The sequence below is a fragment of the Anser cygnoides genome, chromosome Z, assembly GCF_040182565.1.
Source record: "Anser cygnoides isolate HZ-2024a breed goose chromosome Z, Taihu_goose_T2T_genome, whole genome shotgun sequence".
Lineage (NCBI taxonomy): Eukaryota > Metazoa > Chordata > Aves > Anseriformes > Anatidae > Anser > Anser cygnoides.
The window spans coordinates 23791511-23811401 of record NC_089912.1 but is presented as its reverse complement, the minus strand read 5'-3'; the positions used below and the strand labels follow the sequence as shown (position 1 = coordinate 23811401).

General features: G+C 39.6%; 1 protein-coding gene across 4 annotated transcripts; it reads left to right on the top strand.

Annotated features, from left to right (window-relative positions):
• The first annotated feature begins 4948 nt into the window (after nt 1-4948).
• RIOK2 (RIO kinase 2) lies at nt 4949-18359 on the top strand. Of its 4 annotated transcripts, none has more exons than XM_048051101.2 (10): nt 4949-5266; nt 5469-5607; nt 6489-6605; nt 7581-7849; nt 9432-9520; nt 11294-11478; nt 11896-11989; nt 12892-13413; nt 14118-14211; nt 18043-18359. In XM_048051101.2, exons 1-10 carry the CDS (start codon nt 4952-4954, stop codon nt 18202-18204), a joined length of 1986 nt encoding a protein of 661 aa, XP_047907058.2. In that variant the 5' UTR covers nt 4949-4951; the 3' UTR covers nt 18205-18359. The 4 variants fall into 4 exon arrangements, with proteins under 4 accessions (XP_047907058.2, XP_047907060.2, XP_047907059.2 ...); XM_048051103.2 differs by having other exon boundaries at nt 5193-5342; XM_048051102.2 differs by having other exon boundaries at nt 5194-5347.
• The last annotated feature ends 1532 nt before the right edge of the window (nt 18360-19891 follow it).

The window sequence follows — 19891 nt, the reverse complement described above, 5'->3', positions numbered from 1 at the left end:
CTAGGTCCTTACTGCTTCAAAAATGAGCAGCTAGGTTCATTTGATGCAAGACACTGCCCCTCCGGTAGTCTACCCAGGGCCTAGAAGGGAACTTATTTTGAGCCTTACCTCCGATCTCTAATGACCTAATAGGTGGGCTGGCATGGAACTGGCAAACCAGAAAATGACAGGTCCCAGTTTGAGGTTTGATAGGATGGTTTTGAGAGTTCTCGCTCTATCACAGCCTGCCAGTTTTCTCCGTCCAGGAGAGAGCTCTACTCCTTTTCTTCTCATGGTTTTATTCCCAATCTGAGCAAAAACAAACTAGCTTCAAAGTCTCAATTCTCCCCACACTGTGGTCACATAAATGAATACTGAGGCTCATTCTGATCTCTCCACTTTAATTTATGTACCAGAGCTCTCTAAATGGCATCTGACAGACTAACTCCCTCTGCACCCATGTCTCTGGCTGGACAGCAATTCAAATTAAAAATAAAATAAAATATTTTTTTTAAAAAAAAGCTCACTGTCCTTCCTTCCTTTTTAGAAAACTAAGCAGTTATAGCAATGACAAAGAAAAATGACCACCCTCCTTAAGACATATGCAAACAACCAGATGATTGATGATTACAGAATTTGGCTTACAGAAACTTAGACACTAGTCACAAAAATTGCCAGTGGCATATGTACAATTTTACTGCATGGCATCAACTTGTACCTAGCTCTGACTGCCACACACCACAGTCTGCAGGAAGCTGCACAAAGGGACTGCTACCTGCAAGAGTAAGACTGCATTTAATGTTAAATGTTTAATGTTTAAAAAACACACTACTGTGTATAGAACTTGTTGGAAGTCTCTCATCAAACACAAGAAACTTAACTAGCTTAGAAAACAAGCCAACCTTTCAGACTTTATCCCTACGACTGAGAGCAGTTACCACCACGATGAGGCAGAGCTGAAAAGCCTGCATGTGTGGAAAGAAACCTCACTAATGTACTGCACGAGCACTAAGCTTCACATACTACTCAACATGAGCATTAAAATAATGGTGTGCTTTGCAAGCCCTATAGTTTTTAACAAATAAAAGAATCTGAAAAGCTGAGTTAGTAAGTATTTTAGGAAAGACTTAAGTGTTAAACATTCCATATCATTGAATTAAAGCTGAAAAGTTCCCATGTCATCCACTCTGAAAATATCCACTACCCTGCTTTACAGCCTTCAGGAGGCTGTTTTCAGCTGCTGTGGGGGAACAGATCCCAGCTAGACCTCACACGTATCAGACAAGCTACAACTCTAATGCAAAAGGAGCTGTCTGACCACCAACTAAGGCTCATGAAGTGACTAAACACTTCCTTGACAAGTGCCAAACGCTGATCTAAAATATCTAAAATTCCAGGTATAAACATGTAGGTAACATAGAGCCACCACTGTGGGCTCCTTATACATACAGTAATTATTATTATTATTTTTTTTTTTTACTAATTCAGACACCTTAGCAGTTACCTAAACTATAAACTGTAACACTACCACAATCTATTCCCTTTAGGGTTATTACTAATTTTCATTTGAAACGGAACACCTGAAGCAATAAAATTGCTAAGCATTCATATCTATCTTGAGAACAGTAGTTTCCTAAAACCACTATGAAAGAGCCCACTATATGAATTGCACTGTTCAAACCGTACATTAAACTACAGCTTCTGGGGATTTATAAAACTCCTTGCAGAACAGAATGTGCAGCATTTGTACACTTGGCATGGATTCTGCTATTCATTAGAAAAATTTTATAAACATTGATTTTTTTCTGACACCACAATGATCATTCATGTACATACACATATACACGTGTGCATATAAAATGGGTGAAAGCTATAATGCTTAAAAATATAAAAAATGGAATGTATTATGTGTATTCTTCATGATGTCAGCCAGGTCCTTAGAAGTATACTGACCAGTCAAAAATAACTGTATTTTTTACAGTGCTTATTAATAGTTACACCAGCACAGACTTCCACAGAAGTTTCGTGGTTAAACTTCTGACTTTAAGATCACACCAAATTTTAAGCACTTTCCTTTTTTTTTTTTTTTTTTTTACTGTTCATCTGTTCATGCTGAAAGTTAAGATCTAATTTCACAAATTCAACTTTCCAGATGCCTCCTTGCACGTCCAGGATGCAAAAAAAGAGATGCTTTATTAAGATTATATAGTGAGATCTGTTGCAAATTAGAAACCCAAACAAAAGTGGCAGTAGCTCCTACATGAGACAGAATGGAGGACATTTTTTGTTACTATTCCTTGTTAAGAGCCAAGAATATCTTGGATAGTCTTACTGTCCACTATATTATGCATGTATTGAAAGAGCCAGCCTCTTAATTAGCTAATTATACAGGGAGTCAACATCCCCCTTCTTTTTGCATTGCGTTACCTCATTTGGATACTCACGTTGCAGTCACATATTCCTCGTGTTTCTAGCAGAAATATTTTATAGAATTACCTTATCTTGCAAGGCTGCTAGAAAACCTTGCTCAAAATACACCAGACAGCAATTCAGGATATGTCACTCTTTATCACGTCATGTGAGAACATGGACAAAGTAAAAACAAACAAACAAACAAATGAACTACACATTTAAGCCAAGTACATTATTCACATTAACTGGCTAACAAGTATTTCATCTCTTATGCATCTCTTTTAATGTTTTCCTGGAAGTGTACTACCAAAATTGAGAAAACTGATGTAGTTAAATAACTCCTAATTACACTCTGTGTTTCACAGAGTAATAGCTTAAAACACTGAGAATGGTTGGATGTCCAACATACAGATTAGTCCTTATAGACTAATTAGTCCTTATAGACTAGTCCTAAAAGACTCCTTATTGAAGGACTACATGAGGACCTACATGAGAAACCAGAAAATAATTTCTCTGCCATGCCATCTTGCAGGAGGGAGGGGGAAAAAACAACCACCACCAGAAAACACTTCAGTTTTGTCTACTTTTTTCTAAAACACAACCGCCCCCCAGAGGCAGCGGTTCACATGCTGCAGCCTCCAACACACGTAGCATATGCATCATCAGTTACCAAGCTCTCCTGACTCTACACCTGAGCACTGTAAGGCACTAAAAACCTTTTAGCTGACAGCTCTGTCCATCTGCATGCTCGCAAAAAAGACCTGCATGCAAGGTGGCACAAAGGCACAGTAACAAATACAGATCTAGCAAGCAGCAAAAAGTCTTTGGAAAAAAAAAAAAAAGACTTAGAATGAATCAAGAACTGCCCTGAACAAATAGTTCTGTTCCAGTAAATATAGGAACAGAACAAAAGCTGATTAATTATTTCGTGGCATCATATAAGGGATTGGGTTGGAAGGGGCACATAAGGATCATCTAGTCCAACCCTCTCCTATGGGCAGGGCTATCTTTCACTAAGATCAGGTTGCAAAAAGCTGCATCCAGTTTCACTTCCAGTGATGAGGCATCCACAACTTCTGAGGGCAACCTGTTCCCATGTCTCACCACCTGTCATTGTGAAAAATTTCATCCTTATATCCAGTCTAAATCTACCCTCAATTTAAAACCATGGCTTCTTAGTCACAGTCCTGTAAAAAGCGTTTCTCTGTCGTTCTTATAAACCCCCCTTTACGTATTGAAAGGTCACAATAAAGTATCACCATAACCTTCTCTTCTCCAGGCTGAACAGCCCCAGCTCTCTCTGTCTTCGTAGGAGAGGTGCTGCAGACCCCTGATCATCCTCACGGCTCTCTGTTGGACCTGTTCCAATACGTCCATGTCCTTCTTGGGCTGGGGGCCCCAGAGCTGAACACAGTGCTCCAGGTGGGGTCTCATGAGAGCAGAGCAGAGGGGGAGAATCACCCCCAGCAAACTGCTTTTGGGTCTTTTTTTTTTTTAAAAAAAAAAAAAAAAAGCTTGATAAACATCTGCTGATACTTACTATGACAGTTTTTAGGGGATCATGCTACATAGGATTTACAATAACATCTAGGCTGGTTTTGGACACTCTTAAGTGGTGGTGTATTTAGCATTCTTCATGATTTCCTCCGTGGCTCCTTAGTATTATTTAAAACCACACATAACATTTTGAACTGGAAGTTGTGAGGAGCCATCAGAGGTCAAACTGCCCACTGCTAAGCATGCTAACCACATATACATCTTTGAAAATGACAGAAGGTGGTCCTCCGCCTTTCCCTAGGCAGGCTTGGGGAAAGCAAGGTGGCTCAGTACCAGGCAGCCGTAGTGCCCTATCTGAAGGGACTACTGATGGGCAGGACACCAGAGGCTGTCTGTGGAGAGAGAGAGACAGATGTCACCAGCCTCAGGGCCATAAATTGCACAGCCTGGGGTGCTGCCCTAAACCATCCGGGGTAAATGGGATTCTTTCTGAAATACAAACATAGGTATCATATTTATGAAAGCACATAAAGATTCCTCAATAGGTGGTATATTCAAACTGTAATGTAAGAAGCAAATTTTGAGAGCCCTCAGAAACATTGCTGGGCATTTTCACATTAACTGGTGCAGACAGACTTAACCTTAACAACATATATCAAAAAAACAGCCTCTGTGAGCAACGTCACACTGCACGTTAGACATGATTTGGTTCTAAGTATTGCCACCTAACAACACACAGATGGAATAGCTGCAGCTGTATTTCCACCTCATTAGGTCCCAGTATTACTTATAACAATAACGGGATTCCTCAGCAAAGGCCGCACTTCACGGCCTGTGTCCGCCGCAAGGATTCGAACCGGCGGCTCCTGGAGCTCGAGCACGCCGCTCCCGGGACTCGAACACGCAGCCTCCGGGGCTCGAAACGGCCCGCCCCCACTCCCCTCTGCGTGCGCACTGAGCGGGGCTGCCAGGCGCAGGCGCACTGGGAGCCTTCCCCCACACAGCCCCATGGCTGTGGCCGGGCGCCGCGCAGGCGCAGTTGCAGCCGGGGGCAGTTCTCTCGATGGTTCGTGCCGTGGGTGGTGTTCCCACTGGAGTCGGTCTGGGCAGATGCACACGCAACTCAATTAACTCCTTTAGAGTAGAGCGAGGTGTTAAGCCATCACCAAGGGGTAGAGACTTATGCTCTCTCGATTTTGAGTCGTTAGTGACCTTGTTACCAGCTCCGTGTGCGAAGATCCATCCGAGGACACGCGTCTATATGCAGCTGCCAGGACCCAAAACGGGCTCCGCCGGTTCGGGCGGAGCAGTAGAGCGGGGGAGGGGGGATGCGCATGCGCGGTGTGTCCGCGTGAGGCCCGTCAGGCTTGCGCTGAGGGTGAGGGTGCGGCCGCCATGGGGAAGCTGAACGTGGCCGTGCTGCGGTACCTGAGCGGGCAGCACTTCAGGGGAAGGCAAGGCAAGGCCCGGCCCGGCCCCGGGGGGAGGCGATAAGTTCAGTCTCTGGGGTGATCTGGCGCTGTGCCACCCGTAAGCTCCCCTTCTGAGCTAACCGATCCGTTGTTCGCTTGCCCTGCTAGGTGGAAATGGGCATGAAGAACCACGAGATAGTTCCTGCCAGCTTGGTCACGCCCATCGCCAGCCTGAAGCACGGCGGCTGTAACAGGATTCTGAGAGAGCTGGGGAAGCACCAGCTCCTGGCTTATGAACGGACTGAAAGTGAGTTTGTTTTTTTGCGTTGGGATCCTTCTCTTGTTCCTCCCAGTTTTTCAGCACCATAGCTTGGCGGAAGTATTATAGCTTAGCTTGGTACATTCAAGTATCCAGAGCATTTGCTAGCCTCATCTTGTCTTGGGCCTAGCTTGGGAATGTGAATTCTTTCAGCAACAAACAGTGTTGCTGATTTCTGAACTGCTGGTGCCAAGAAAGATGCCAGCCAAAAAGAAAGGAACAGTTAAGGATTTTTTGCTCAGTCAACAAATTAATGGAAAACCTAAATAATTGTTAGCTAATATAATATTCAAGGTCATGTAGGAATCAAGCCAAATGTGTTACAGTCTTAGAGCAGACAAACTGGAACAGACTGCAAAAGCCTTATACCTTCACCCAGTCAGAAACAATCACTAAATTAGTACTTATTCTGTCCCATTGTGTTAGTAGTGTTGGATTTCCTTCAGTCTTGCACTGCCATCTGGCTTTGCAAGCGTAATGTGGGAGTCTTCATGAAATTCATCTCCTTTTAGTCTCCATTTTTCAGAGCATTAAGCCTTGGTTTAGGTCTTTAAAACAATCCTGAATCCTTGCAGTGTCTCCTAAGTAATCATCCTTCAGAGTAATCCCATGCTGTTTGAAGTACTGTCATTGCTTGCATTAGCAAGGGGTTAACAAAATGTCTACCTTTTATCCATTTAATTTTCATAAGGCATGCAGGAATTTAAACTTACTGTCAAGTTGGGTTGATACTAGCCGACAGTAAAAATACTATTTGGGTGTTGTGTAGCATAAGCAGAAAAAAGAAGAGAGACCAAAACGAGAAGTTCTTTTAAAAGAAATGTATCCATAATATGGAATTAAATGTTGTGTAATTTATTTTTATCTAGCGGTCCAGGGCTATCAGTTAACTAATGCAGGATACGATTACCTTGCCTTGAGAACTCTGTCTTCCCGGCAAGTCATCAGTTCTGTTGGAAACCAGATGGGTGTTGGCAAAGAATCAGGTAATTAAAAAAATGTTTTCAGTATTTAATTTTTTTAGAGGAAACATGTCTGTATTTTTGCTGATGTTTTGTTGGAAACTTGGTGAATTTCCCTTTGGATAGTCATATCAGTTAATCTGTCAAACACCAAAATTTATGGGTCGCTTGGAGTTCTGTGCGAGTCTTTTGACTGCATTTGAATTTTTCCACAAGTGTTGTTCTACTCTGAACATTTCGTACAATTCTTGGATGATTCCTTAAAAGGTATTTTGCAGACAGGTGGCAGTTGTCTCATGCCTTGCAAAGAATTTTGAAGCCTTCCGTCAAAAAGATTAACATCAGATTTTTCATCCCACCTAAAAAAAAAAAAAAGTAATATGCAGTCCAAACTATTGGAGTGCTATCTTGTTTTCTCGTGCTCATATGTTGATTGTGATTTGGCACAGCATGTCTTTTGTCATTAAAGAATGAGCAGAGGATTACTGAGGACAAATAGTAGGAATGAAACATTAGCTAATTGCTAACACTGCTTGAAGTAAGAGGTCCTTTGAGTTTTCTGTCCAGTCGAAAGAGGTCTTTTCCAGTGTGTTATTAAAACCACTGGAGTTCAGCATTTGCCCTGTGTTTCCCTTTTGGGGGAGCTTTGATTTGGTCTGTGCTTGTCTATCCTGAGTATAGGAACGGTAAGTCAGAGAATTTGAATCATCTGAGTTCTTCATTTCAGTTACTTCTTATCTCGTAGTCTGAAAGACGTTTCAGATCAGATAGATATTTCTACTAATGGAGCAGCATATCTTCAACAATAATTTCTTCTTATTTGGATCTTTAATGTATAATATACAAGTTTAGTTGTCTTTTCTGTTAGAAGAAGTGTAGTTGCCATTCCAGAAATAGCAGTTATGAGAAGTCAAGTAAGATTTCTCACTGCACTGTTTCATTATATACCTGTCAGATACCATTTATTTATCAGATCTATGCTGCTGTTTTCTCTCCTAGATATTTATATTGTTGCAAATGAAGACAAACAGCAGTTTGCAATGAAACAACACAGGCTTGGAAGAACTTCCTTTCACAGCCTGAAAAATAAGCATGACTGCCATAAGCACAGACACAAAATGTCATGGCTGTATTTATATCGGCTAGCAGCCATGAAGGAGTTTGCCTACATGAATGTAGGTAGTTGTTTGCAGCATACTAACAAGGATGTGATAGACTGGAACGTACTTCTCAGATTATCTTCTCATCACTTCGTATTTGCAATACTGGTAGGATTTATGCTTTTTTTTTTTCTAGTGGACTTAAATTATGCATTTCAGAGAATGACAGTGCTAATGTGTCTTGTATACTTTCAAGTGATAAAATCAAACTTTGCCGTGGAAGTCATATGGAACTGAAGCAATTTCCATGAAATTTCAGGTGAAGCTGTCCAGTCATCTGAATCTTAATAAAGGCAGTAAATAAACTGGCGTCATTTCACTTAACCTTGTCTTAGAAAAGCAATGAAGAACATTCCTATATGCTAGGGAAAATTCGTGAAATATCTAGTGGTATTTTAGTCTTGTCAATTTAGATTACTTCCACAAACATAATTACAGAGTATTTGTTAGGGCTGTAAGCAGTAAGTTTCAAACTGGGAGGAGAGCTCACTGGGAGCACCCCTGCAGAGAAGGACTTAGGAGTTCTGGTGGATGAAAAGCTCGACATGAGCCAGCAGTGTGTGCTTGCAGCCCAGAAGGCCAACTGCATCCTGAGCTGCGTGAGCAGAGGTGTGGCCAGCAGGTGGAGGGAGGGGATTGTCTCCCTCTGCTTTGCCCTTGTGAGGCCCCACTTGGAGTGCTGCATCCAGGTCTGGGGCCCCCAGCACAAGAAGCACGTGGGGCTGTTAGAGCAGGTCCAGAGGAGGGCTACAAGGATGATCAGAGGGGTGGAGCACCTCTCCTGTGAAGAAAGGCCAGAGTTGGGGTTATTTAGCTTGGAGAAGAGAAGGCTTAAGGGAATGCTAATAGCTACTTAAAGGGGGCCTTCTGGAAAGCTGGGGAGGGACTCTTTTTCAGGGAGTGTTGTGATAGGACAAGGAGTAACAGTTTTAAACTAAAATAATGGTATATTTAGATTAGATATTAGGAGGAAATTCTTTGCTCAGGGTGGTGAGGCACTGGCACAGGCTGCCCAGAGAAGCTGTGGATGCCCCATCCCTGGAGGTGTTCACGGCCAGGTTGGATGGGGCTTTAAGCAGCCTGGTCTAGTGGAGGTGTTCCTGCCCATGGCAGAAGGGGTGGAACCAGGTGGTCTTCAAGGTTACTTCCAACCTGAGCCATTCTATGAATCAAGTGAATGATTTGGTAAATATGGTTAGAGCAAGCTAACAGAGCTACAAAATACTGTGGCCTACCTTTAGTTAATTTTTAATGTAGTGTAATACTGGATATTAATATTTAAGAAGAAACTTCTGTCTTACTGAAGCTGAGTGTGGATTACCTGACCAGGCCAAACTGTATTTACAAGAACTGTGGAACCTTTTTCTAACACCCTATTCCCAATTATCTGCTGGTGGTTTCTTAAGCTAACAGACCAGATACGATTCTGCTGTTTTTCTATTCCATTGTGTTTTCCTGCCACATGCAGGATAACTAAACTCTGGAAAATAAAGAAGCATATTTAGTAGTGAAAGTTCAGATTGCTCTTCCTTCTTAAGCACATGATTTGATTTTTACAGTTAGCACTTGAATAATCCGTAGGATGCTGCTTCCACAATGATACTGCTTATCTTAGATTTGTAGTTTGTCACGTATGTAATGTTTTCTTAACGGTTATCTTTTATTTTTTCAATATGTTGTCTTTTTCCAGGCTTTGTATGACAGAGAATTTCGTGTTCCAAAACCTGTAGACTACAACAGGCATGCAGTTATTATGGAACTCCTTGATGGCTACCCTTTGTAAGTTTAGAAGCTTGAAGTCTCTGTTTTACAGAAACCCTAGCAATGATAGGTTCAGTAAGGCAGCAGGGATGGCATTTTTCCTTATCGTATGAGTCAATTCTGACCATGCTGAGTAAAGCTGTCAGGCCCACAATGGCTAGGGTTCTGCCTCATTATATTTGGAGAAATTGGTGAGAGAAGGAGAACTAAAATGATATTTTCTTTGTCCAAAGAGACTGGTGAAATAGACTTAATTTTTTTTAAGTACGAATACGTAGAGAAGAGCGATGTGATACAGAGGTTAGTGCTACAACCATTTTCTACACAGACATTGTATGTTCTATATGTTAGTGGTGATATTCAGTATTGAGTTGTATATCTTTCATGTTCTGACCCCAGTTCATGATCCATGATGTGGTAAAGATTCAGGAAAGATCAGAACTTGCCATTCTAGAACTTCTGTGTTGTTTTTTAACTTATTTGTGTGCATTGAACACCATGTACGCTCTGTTTTTTGTTCAAGGAAGATTACTTTTCTTCAGTTGTTCAACACCCAGAAACATGAAAAAATGTTGAATTTTATGTGAATGAATGGCTTGTTTTGTTTCCATAGCAGAATGCAAAATACCTATTTGATACTCTATATCATGTACAATAATAAAGGTTCAGTGTAATTAATCCCAAAGTATACAGTTGAAGAGTTACATTGAAGAAGTGCCTTTTAAGACTTTATCCTGTTTCCCTACCTTTGTTTGTTAAATAGTTCCACATCTGTCCTGTAGACAGAAAGCTTTAAAATTACATGTGGGCATCTGCAGGGGAGGTTTGCCGTGCTCTCCCTGTTCTGCAGTTTTAACCTGAAGGAGATGCTGTACTAGATGAGAATTATCTCCGAAGATACCAGCTTAGATCACTTCCAAATTCAAAGAACAAGTGATATAGTTTATGATACAGACCTCTGGCTATAAGAAATGTCACCAATTAATTTTGCTATCAATATGAAAATATCGACAGCAGCCTATTACAGAGCTGCTAGAATTCCCTTGTGCTTTCTGTTAGTATGTGCAACTGATATATTCTCATAACACTATAGTGTTGCATTCAGGCCAAAATATACCACAAAATAGCTGTAAATGATGGCTTCTTCTTGACAGTTCCTGGTATAATGAGACAGCTGCCTATTTACTCTGCTTGTAAAAATAAGGTGATGTGTATTTTGCCCACTTCTGGGGCAAAATATATACTTTGCTTTTACTGGTGTATATTCTGGAGTGCTTTAAGGTTTGTTTGTTTGTTTTTTGGCTTTTCCTCACCACCAACTTAGTCTTGAAAATGTGTTTTTTGTGAGGTATTTGAATACAGGAAGACCTAAGTTACCTAGAACAATCCAGACATAAAAATTTGCGGATCTATTATTTAAATTAGGTGGCATAACCATCATGCGTGGTAGGAGGTCAAGAGACAAAGGGCTTTAGTTAAAATGAGAGATTTAGCCTGGAGATAGGAGAAGGTTTCTCCCCATGAGGACAGTGAGGCAGTGTGGCGGAGGTTGTACAGTATGTCTCCATCCCTGGAAACTTTCGAGCCCTCATTGGGAATGCTCTGATTAGTCTCGTCTAATCTCAGAATTGACCCAGCTGTGAGCAGAGCATTGGACTAGTAACTTCTGGAGATCCCTTATGACTCAAATTACCCTGTCATTCTGTCAGATGTAACTCATGTGCCTTGTCTATATTTTTAAATTAATTCCTTCAGGGTTCAGGAGATTTTCTTCTTTATTTAACTTTCCAGATGCCAAGTACACCAAATAGAAGACCCTGCTGCTGTCTACAGTGAATTAATGGATCTAATTGTAAAACTTGGCAATCATGGTTTGATTCATGGGGATTTCAGTGAATTTAATCCCATACTGGATAATGATGATCATGTCACTATGGTTGATTTCCCTCAGATGGTATCAACATCACATCCAAATGGTATGGTATGAATGGTATGTACAAAGTTAAGGATGTATGCAAAATGCAAAATAAATCAGTTAAGTGCTGATACCAACAAATAGTCAACCATGATGTGATTTCATACGCCTGCTTCAAATTCGAATGTTTTCACCATACATTACAAATGCTATTTGTTTTATGAATGAGTGGCAAACTCCTTAGGATAAATTTGTAATTAATTGCTTCTCAGATAAAATTATTTCTTTCAGTTAAGAAATTAATAGAAATAATCTGTATTTACGTATGTATACTTAGACGTATGCTTTTTCACTTGGGATCACTGATGGTTGTTAATTTTCAAATAAAAGACAAGAAATGCAGAGTAAAAGCTTGTCATACCAATAGACTTAATTACCTTGATTATTGCATTTGTACAATTCTGTATTTTTTAAACAGGTATTTTGACAAGAGATGTTAACCACATAAAGGAGTTCTTTAAGAAACGCTTCAACTACGAGAGTGAGCTCTTTCCATCATTCCAAGATATCAGGTAAAAAATGCCAGCTGACTCTTAGTTCTCCCATGGTATGGTAGTTATGTTGGTTTTATGAGAAAAATGGATGCCTCTGAGAGATGCTTTTAAGAGAAGTGAAGAGGGGAAAAAAGAGACTAACAATGCAATTTGAAATATTTTTGTCATTATTACAGTAAAAAGGATCCATATTGTCTTCATGTCTTCATTGGCAGTTACTAAAAGTGGTTTCCAAAAGCTGAAGCGTGTCTTAAAATCTTCTGCTGTCTCCTTTGTCTTACCTCTTGCAGCTAAGGGAAGGAGATCCATCCAAAAGCCGTAAATGTTACGGTGACGCAGAATTAGTTTCTCTCACTCTTAAGACCATATGTAACAGTCCTGGTGTATCAAGTATTAATCTAGTTTTCAATTTTAATTTTCAAAATGCTAGTACATGTGGTGGCTGCTTCTTCAAATATTATCATCCTCAAAGTTCTCTTCCTAATGTCATTTGTCTCTTTTGAAAAGCAAACTATTTTCTCATGTATTTTAAGAGCAATGCTGCTTCAGTTAAAAGGGTTTTATACCACTCTGAGCCCTTTCTCAAAGGGGAATTGTCTGTGTGTGTGTCAACGTATCCTTCGTTGCTCTGTATGCACAAGCATAATTTAAGTTTTGTATTTGTTAAAATCAAATCGTTTACTTTCAGTAAGTGCTGATTATGGAGATGGAATCATCTTGTATGAAAGTTTGGTTCTGTCAAGCCACATTCTGCTAACTACCCAAAGCCCTGCACTGTAATGTGTTGCCTATGTTCCAATGGAGTATACTGTCTTTGTTAATAGCATGGTAATTATAGTCTAACTTGATAGTATTTTTAATCCAAAATCTAGCATAATGATTTGATATGTTAAAAGAAAGCTCACTTCTGTTTCTCTCAGGAGAGAGAGTTCTCTTGACATAGAGATTGCTGCCAGTGGTTATACAAAAGAAATGCAGGAAGATGATGAACTGCTTTACCCAGTGGGTTCTGATGAGGATGATCATACAACAGAGGAGAGGGAATTTGTAGAAGATGCGGAAAGTAACGCCAACATCCTCAGCCAAGATAAAGAAAACAATGCAGACTTCATATATGAAGTGGTTTCTGAAAGCAGAACCTCTGAAGACTTGTATCACAGTAAAGATGCTGAAGCCACTGAAAGTAGTGAAAATTCACGAAGACTGAGTATGTCAGAGTTGAGTTCAGCCTTAGAAAAGGTTGAAGGGCAGCCTGTGCTTTGGAAGTCCAGTGAAGATGCAGAGAGTTGTGCAATTGGATTTTCTGAGCACAAAAGAATACCTGAAAATGCTGATGAAAATCAGACGGGTCCAGGAGAGGGCTGCAGTGGCAAGGACAACGAAGATGAATGCCCTGATCTGGTTGACTTGTCAACTTTAAATAAGGAATTGATGCCTTACAGGTAAATACTTATATTTACTGTCTAGGAGTGTGGTGAAATTTTCTTCCTTTATTTCTGGTAATAATGTGAGTAAAAGATTAGTTGATATTAAAATGCTGCTGCTGCTAAGTGACTTCTATGAATAAGTTTATAATTAGAATGCTCTTTCTCAGCCTCTGCCCATCACTCAGCTGAAAATAGCAAGAACAAACTCTTTGGAATATATTATTCAAATATATTTTCCTGAATGTCATACCATTTGGCTTTTAATGCCTTTACTGACACACTTGGAAATTCTTGCTTACCTTTAGGCTAACTCCTTTTTATATGAAATTCAAACTATTAGTTAGCAACCTCCCCCATGTACCTGAATGCATATACAAAGTTCATACACCCTCTTTTCTTCTTGCATTTTTCCTTTTTCATGAAATTGTATGCCTAGGCAGTCTACAGAATCTGAATTAATCTTTTTAGTGTTCTGAAGCTTCTTTTTCTTACACTACTTTGTGTAGTATATATGTGGCTATTGCACTATAATCCTTCCTGTCATAATATGTGTTTTTTGAGCTAGTGTTAATATTTTAAATGTAAATGTTGTGTAGTACTCAAATGTGCTGCTAGCAGTTTTGATTATATCTCAAAAAATTGACTAAAACATGATGGTCATAAAGGGAAATGATGTTTATCTCACTAAATTGAATAAAACATTAATTTACATATTTTAGAAATGAAGACAGTATGGTTCATATTGCGGAGCACAGAACAAGAACTAAAAGTACGTCAGCCAGCAGTGTTGGGAGCTGTTCAACCATTCCACTGGTAATTATTACCTAGTTTACTCTGATACTGTCTTGCTGTGTAGCTGTTAGTAGGTATTTGTAAAAATATCTTCTAGCAGTAACTGTGTTTAATTGATTACTACTGCGTACCTCTTTGGTTTGTAGTTCCTTGCTCACAGAAAAATAGGTCTGATACTTCCTAAGTGTTTACAGGTGAATTACATCCAGTGCTGTACTTCCTGTGTTGCTCTTTGCTCTTTCACAAAAGCTCTACTCGAGCATTAGCAACTTGAATTTCGTTTTTGTTGCTAGAAATGAATTCTGTTCCCCATAATTAATATTTGTGTATTTTAAATGTGCATGCTTGAGTAAAGATTTACCTTGGCCTTTTTTCGTCTGTCTTTTTAACACATCTCTTAACACATTTCTGAAACATATATATGAATTCATTGTAGTCGTAGTGTCTTTGGCAATATGAATTTGACTTTCAGCATTATATAAACCAATACTTTGTGGCAGAATTTTACATCTTTCTTCATCCCTACTCAGCATACTACCCAGTATGGCTACCTCTATCACAATTTAACAAGTTTATCTAAATTTTAAATGTAAGAAAGGCCAGTTTTATGTATAAATAAATGTGTTAGGGAACAGCATGTTTGCAAGTTGTCTAAGACATTTTTACAGGACTTCATGGGAAGGAAAGAGAGAGACTTTGTTGGTCATCCCTGTTCTCACTGTAGGACATGGCCTTGTATCTTCTTAAGGAGAAAAAGAATTAGCCTTGAATTATGAAATGAAGTAAAGAAGAGCTAGGATGACGGCTAGGAATTGCCTGGCTTCTGATCCACACAATATATATTTTTTCCCTTTCAGTTTGCTAACCTAAATGTATAGGATTTATTTTGGAATCTCTTATAGATCTCTGTTTGAAATTATATTTCTGTACACCAGTAGGTGGTAGCAGTGGTCACTCACTGTAGAAACCTTCCTGATTGTTTAGCAAATGCGTGTTCTTTTCTGTAGGCAGACACATCAAACTTGTTAAAATATTCAAATGGCATTTAAGTACCTAATATTCTGTTCTAAAAGAAAGATAAAAGCAGAAGCAGCTTTTGAGAGATTCAGCCACATAAACATCCTGTGTCAATTTACTTTGTGTAATCTTTGCATTTACATGCTCTTACGCTAAGTAAAATGTTTCTGCCCATTGTTAAATCTTATTTGAAGTTTTGAATACTAGAACGAAAGGAAGGATATGCATGATGAGCTATTTGTAACATAAGAACGTGATTGCAAAACTAAAAACACAAAAGGCACTGCAGTAAGTCCCACTGACCTGCTTAGAGCCAATGCCTGTTATTGCTTCTAGCACTTCTCTGTTGTTTATACAGCTTTCTCAATGGAGAAACATATTAAAACATAAGGAGGTTTCCAGATTAAACACACAGAAGGAATTCATATGGGCATGTATAAACAATAGTAGTAATAGCAGTAGGTGCAGTCATAGCTGGGTGCCTGTGCCAGAAAGAAAGCCTTATGAGTTACAGACAATAAGCTATTCCAGACAAAATGAAATTTCATGTTGTGCTTGTACAAATCTTTGTAGGGACTGCTGTAATTTAATTATAGGAAATAATGCAAATTATGCAAAAATCTAAATAATAAAAAAATGTTTATTCATTTTGCTTACAGTCAGGCTTAGGATGATGGAGAGACTAGTGAGACTTGCATGCCGTGGTTGAGCAGTAGTATTTTGTGAATTTACATTTTTACATAGTGAAAATATCTGGTATTTGTATTGCAAAATTTCTTCTAGCAAGCCTTGTATGAACTGTGAAGGAAGTCATCTGTCCACCAAAGTGGGAGAAGTAGAGAAGCCTTCTTTCAGAGCTCTGCCTGTAAAAAGCAGAGGATGACAGTTGCTCTACTAACAGAAGGAAAATATCAGTGGACCAGTTTAAACCAGTTCTTATCAGCTTTCTACAGGAATTTCTTCAGGAATATTTTTAAAGAGCATTCACAGATTTAATTTCCAAAATGCTCTTGGTTAAATACTGAGTTCTGCTAAATTTCTGAGGAAAGAAGGACAGATCATATACTACTCTTTTTATTCACATTTTTGATAGTCAACCTGCATGTGGTAAAGCTTAGGAAACTACTATTCAGGTGAATACTATGTAATTACTACAGTATTTCTACTGAAGTCAGGATTGGGTACCTGGATTTATTGACTACCTTGTATTTTCTTAATTTAGTTGTATTAGTAACAGCAATTTTTAAACAGTGTAACTTGCCAAAATAATTCTTTCTGGTTCCTGACTTAACTACCAACTTATTACTTCATGTGCTGCACTGAAGTTGAGCTGACAGTATGATAAACAAAAAACAAGGCAACAGAAATTGGGGTAAATGCAAAAGAAATGTTACTAAATTGTGTGGTGATTTCGCACCGGTAGGTACCTTAGCTCCTCCATGCTTCTCTTAGCCCCATCCTCAGGTGGAAAAAGGGGGAGAAAACATGACGACATAAAAAATATGCGTGGGTTGTGATAAGGACAAGGAGCAAACTGCTCCAGCACAGGTCCCCCACGGGTGGGCGGCAGCTCCCCCCAGACCCCCTGCTCCTGCGTGGGCTCCTCTCCACGGGCTGCAGCTCCGGCCCGGGGCCTGCTCCTGCGGGGGCTCTCCATGGGCCGCAGCCTCCTCCAGGCCACATCCACCTGCTCCACCGGGGGCTCCTCCACGGGGGGGCTGCAGCGTGGAGATCTGCTCCCTGTGGGACCCAAGGGGTTAGGGGGGACAGCCTGCTCCACCAGGGGCCTCTTCACAGGCCACAGGGGAACTGCTGCTGCCTGCCTGGAGCACCTCCTGCCCTCCTGCTGCACTGAGCTCAGGGGCAGTCCTGACCTTAATGGGAGAGTGCCTCACAGCAGGTGAAAAGCAGAGGAGGGATTCCACATCACTGACTGCTGCTCTCTTAGCCGCATTTGTGATAGAGTTGTTTTCAGTTAGAATTGTACTCAGACCATTTGTAATCCAAGTATTGTAAAATCAAGGTGCTAAAAAAATGTAGCCGCAAACCCGGTAATTATTGTAGGGCATAAAATACTCTCTTGGTCCCTTTTCTACTTACAAGATGTTTGTCAAATCTTTAAGCACAGGACATTATCATTTTTGTTGAAGACATGTATTTTGCACTGAAAAGTACTGGTTCATTATGATTCCTGTAAGAAAGGCACTTAAACCCTGCAAGATATCACCTAAGATGCTTTTTATTTGAGCTAACACTAAAAAAAAATAGCACAGATGATCTTACACCCCTTCAAATGCTGGAGCCCTGAACATGACTCCAAACCGCATACCAACAGTGCAGACCTTGTCTGTAGCAGAGGTTCTCCCCTTTCTCTCAGTTGAGATAATTATATGATTTTCTTACAAGGAAACAACTCTACTTCTACTGTCAAGCAGAGGTGATGTTCTTATGAGAACTTCTTGCTGCTCTGTTAGATAAAGGCAAGACCACAGAGCAGTGGTAATCACTGGTACCAAGCGGAAGCTGCCTGCAGGCTCGTCTGTCACAAGGAGCTGGAAGGAGTTGACTGAGTTTGCTTCAGGCCAAGGGATTTGTGCAGCCCAGCACAGGCCTGCTGGCCACACAGTCTGAGCAGCATAGCACAGGGCAAGCCTGGGCAAACTCGAGTTAACCCTGGTGTGGATCACCAGCTGCTCAGTGCATGGTGGCCTTCTCGACAGGTTCACTACTACCACATGTTCATGTTAGTACTGACGATACAGTGTCATTATGATATGTCTTAGTACTAAACGATCTTCAAAAAGTTCTGATACTGAATTGTTTGTTTATTTGTAGGAACTGGTGAAAAGGAAGATAAAACGCCAGCTGACGAAACAGCAAAAGTCTGCTCTGAGGCGACGACTACAGAAAGGAGAGGCAAACGTTTATACCAAACAACGTCGAGAAAATATGCACAACATTAAGTCAAGCTTGGATGCAGCTAGTTTCTGGGGATAATTTATCATAGCTGCCACAGAACATGAGAAAACTCACAGTACACACAGCTGAAACAGTTACTTAATAACCAACAATCCTTTTATACAGTGGAGGAAAAGTTCTTTACAACACAATGTATTTCTGGAAATTAATAAACATCACTGTGGTTCCTCTGATTTTGTTTGCATGATTTTGTTTTGTGTTTCTAATTAAAAACTATTGACTGTAATTTAAAATAAATTAGTAGCACTAGGTAAGATCATTTAAATACAGTATTTCCAACAGTATCTTAAGTCAATTTTACTGTTTTTGTATAGATTAAGAATCTTCTACTGTGCAGAGGACCCCTCTTTTAAAATTTTTCCTTTGTTCCTTAAAACTATTTTTTGCAATGACATGAAATTTAAATTTGAATTCTGCCCTCGTGTTATAGATATTTGATTTAATTAAAAATCACAAAAAAATACAAACTGATAGCTTGTAGTACCCTATAAAATTTCTTTTGAACCTGTACAAGGATCATCAAACAATATAATATACATTCTTTGAACCAAGCAGTTCTTATTTGTCCTTTCACTCCAAGATCTCGTATAGATCTTGTCCAGAAAGAAAAGAAATAAATAAGTGCTGTACAGATCTGGCGGTCACTCAGGTTTTGAATTTGCCTGTGCAGTTACCGATAAATTTAAGTAATTTAACAATTTACATGATGTGGTAAGCATTCTGAACTCTTTTCAAAAATATCACCGTGTATTTTATTATGTTATGTCCTCGGTCTCTGAAGACCTAGAAAAACAAGTACCTTGATGTATCTGTGATTTAGGTGAAGTAAGAGCCTTCCTACCGATGTATGACATGGTAAAGTTTGTCATCAATCTATAGTTAGCAACGTTTTAAATCTTTTACTTGCCTGGGGAAATGAGGGAGTTTGGATTTTGAGGTTGATTTTATACTCACACCTGATACTATCTATTCTACTTTGCCCGAACTGAAAATCAGCTTTTAGTCTATTGAGGAGTTACAGCCTCTGTCCTGTCTTGCAGCATACTCTGCTTTGAAAGTTTTTAACTTCTGTCTTCTTGCTGTTACAATAAAAAAACTAGTCTTAGCTAGCAGCAGCATATATTCTTAAAAGCATGGCAGGCCAGTGCAGAGATGTGTTAGGTAAGTGCTTCTTTTAGCATCAAAGCTGCAGGAAAGTCTGGTGACAGAAGTAAGGAAGTCCAATTAAATCTTACATGTAAGTGATTGTTATCAAGGTATGTAGGGCTGTTTCCTGATGCAGATAGCTCTTTTTAGCACGGGCAGAAAAGCAGCCTAAATGAATTTAATTTTATTTCCATTTTAAATGTTAAGGGAAAAAACATCTTTTTGTTTCTACACTCTTATCTGTTAAGAGGTTGTTTCAGTGACTGCTTAACAAGATTTCAGTTGCCGCTCTTTGCATAAGATGTGCACGCACTTTCTGGCTTCTAATTTAGAACTTTTCACAGTGAGTGAATTCTTTCTGGTGCATGACCTTAAGTCTGTCTTGGTAATGGGTTCCAAAAATATACAAAGCCTGTCCCATTTGATTGTGCTCCATGAGAATAGAAAGGATGGAATGATGGAAATCTATGCTGTTTATTTTCAAAATGTTCCTTTAAAGCATCCATTAACTCTTTTAAAGGTATTCTAATGAATGGCTGTAAGTTATCATTTTCATTTA

Coding starts and splice junctions, on each gene's coding strand:
- RIOK2 (XM_048051101.2), top strand. CDS start 4,952: ATGGTTCGTGCCGTGGGTGGTGTTCCCACTGGAGTCGGTCTGGGCAGA. Junction 7,850..9,431: donor ACTTCGTATTTGCAATACTG/GTAGGATTTATG, acceptor GTCTTTTTCCAG/GCTTTGTATGACAGAGAATT. Junction 14,212..18,042: donor GCTGTTCAACCATTCCACTG/GTAATTATTACC, acceptor GTTTATTTGTAG/GAACTGGTGAAAAGGAAGAT.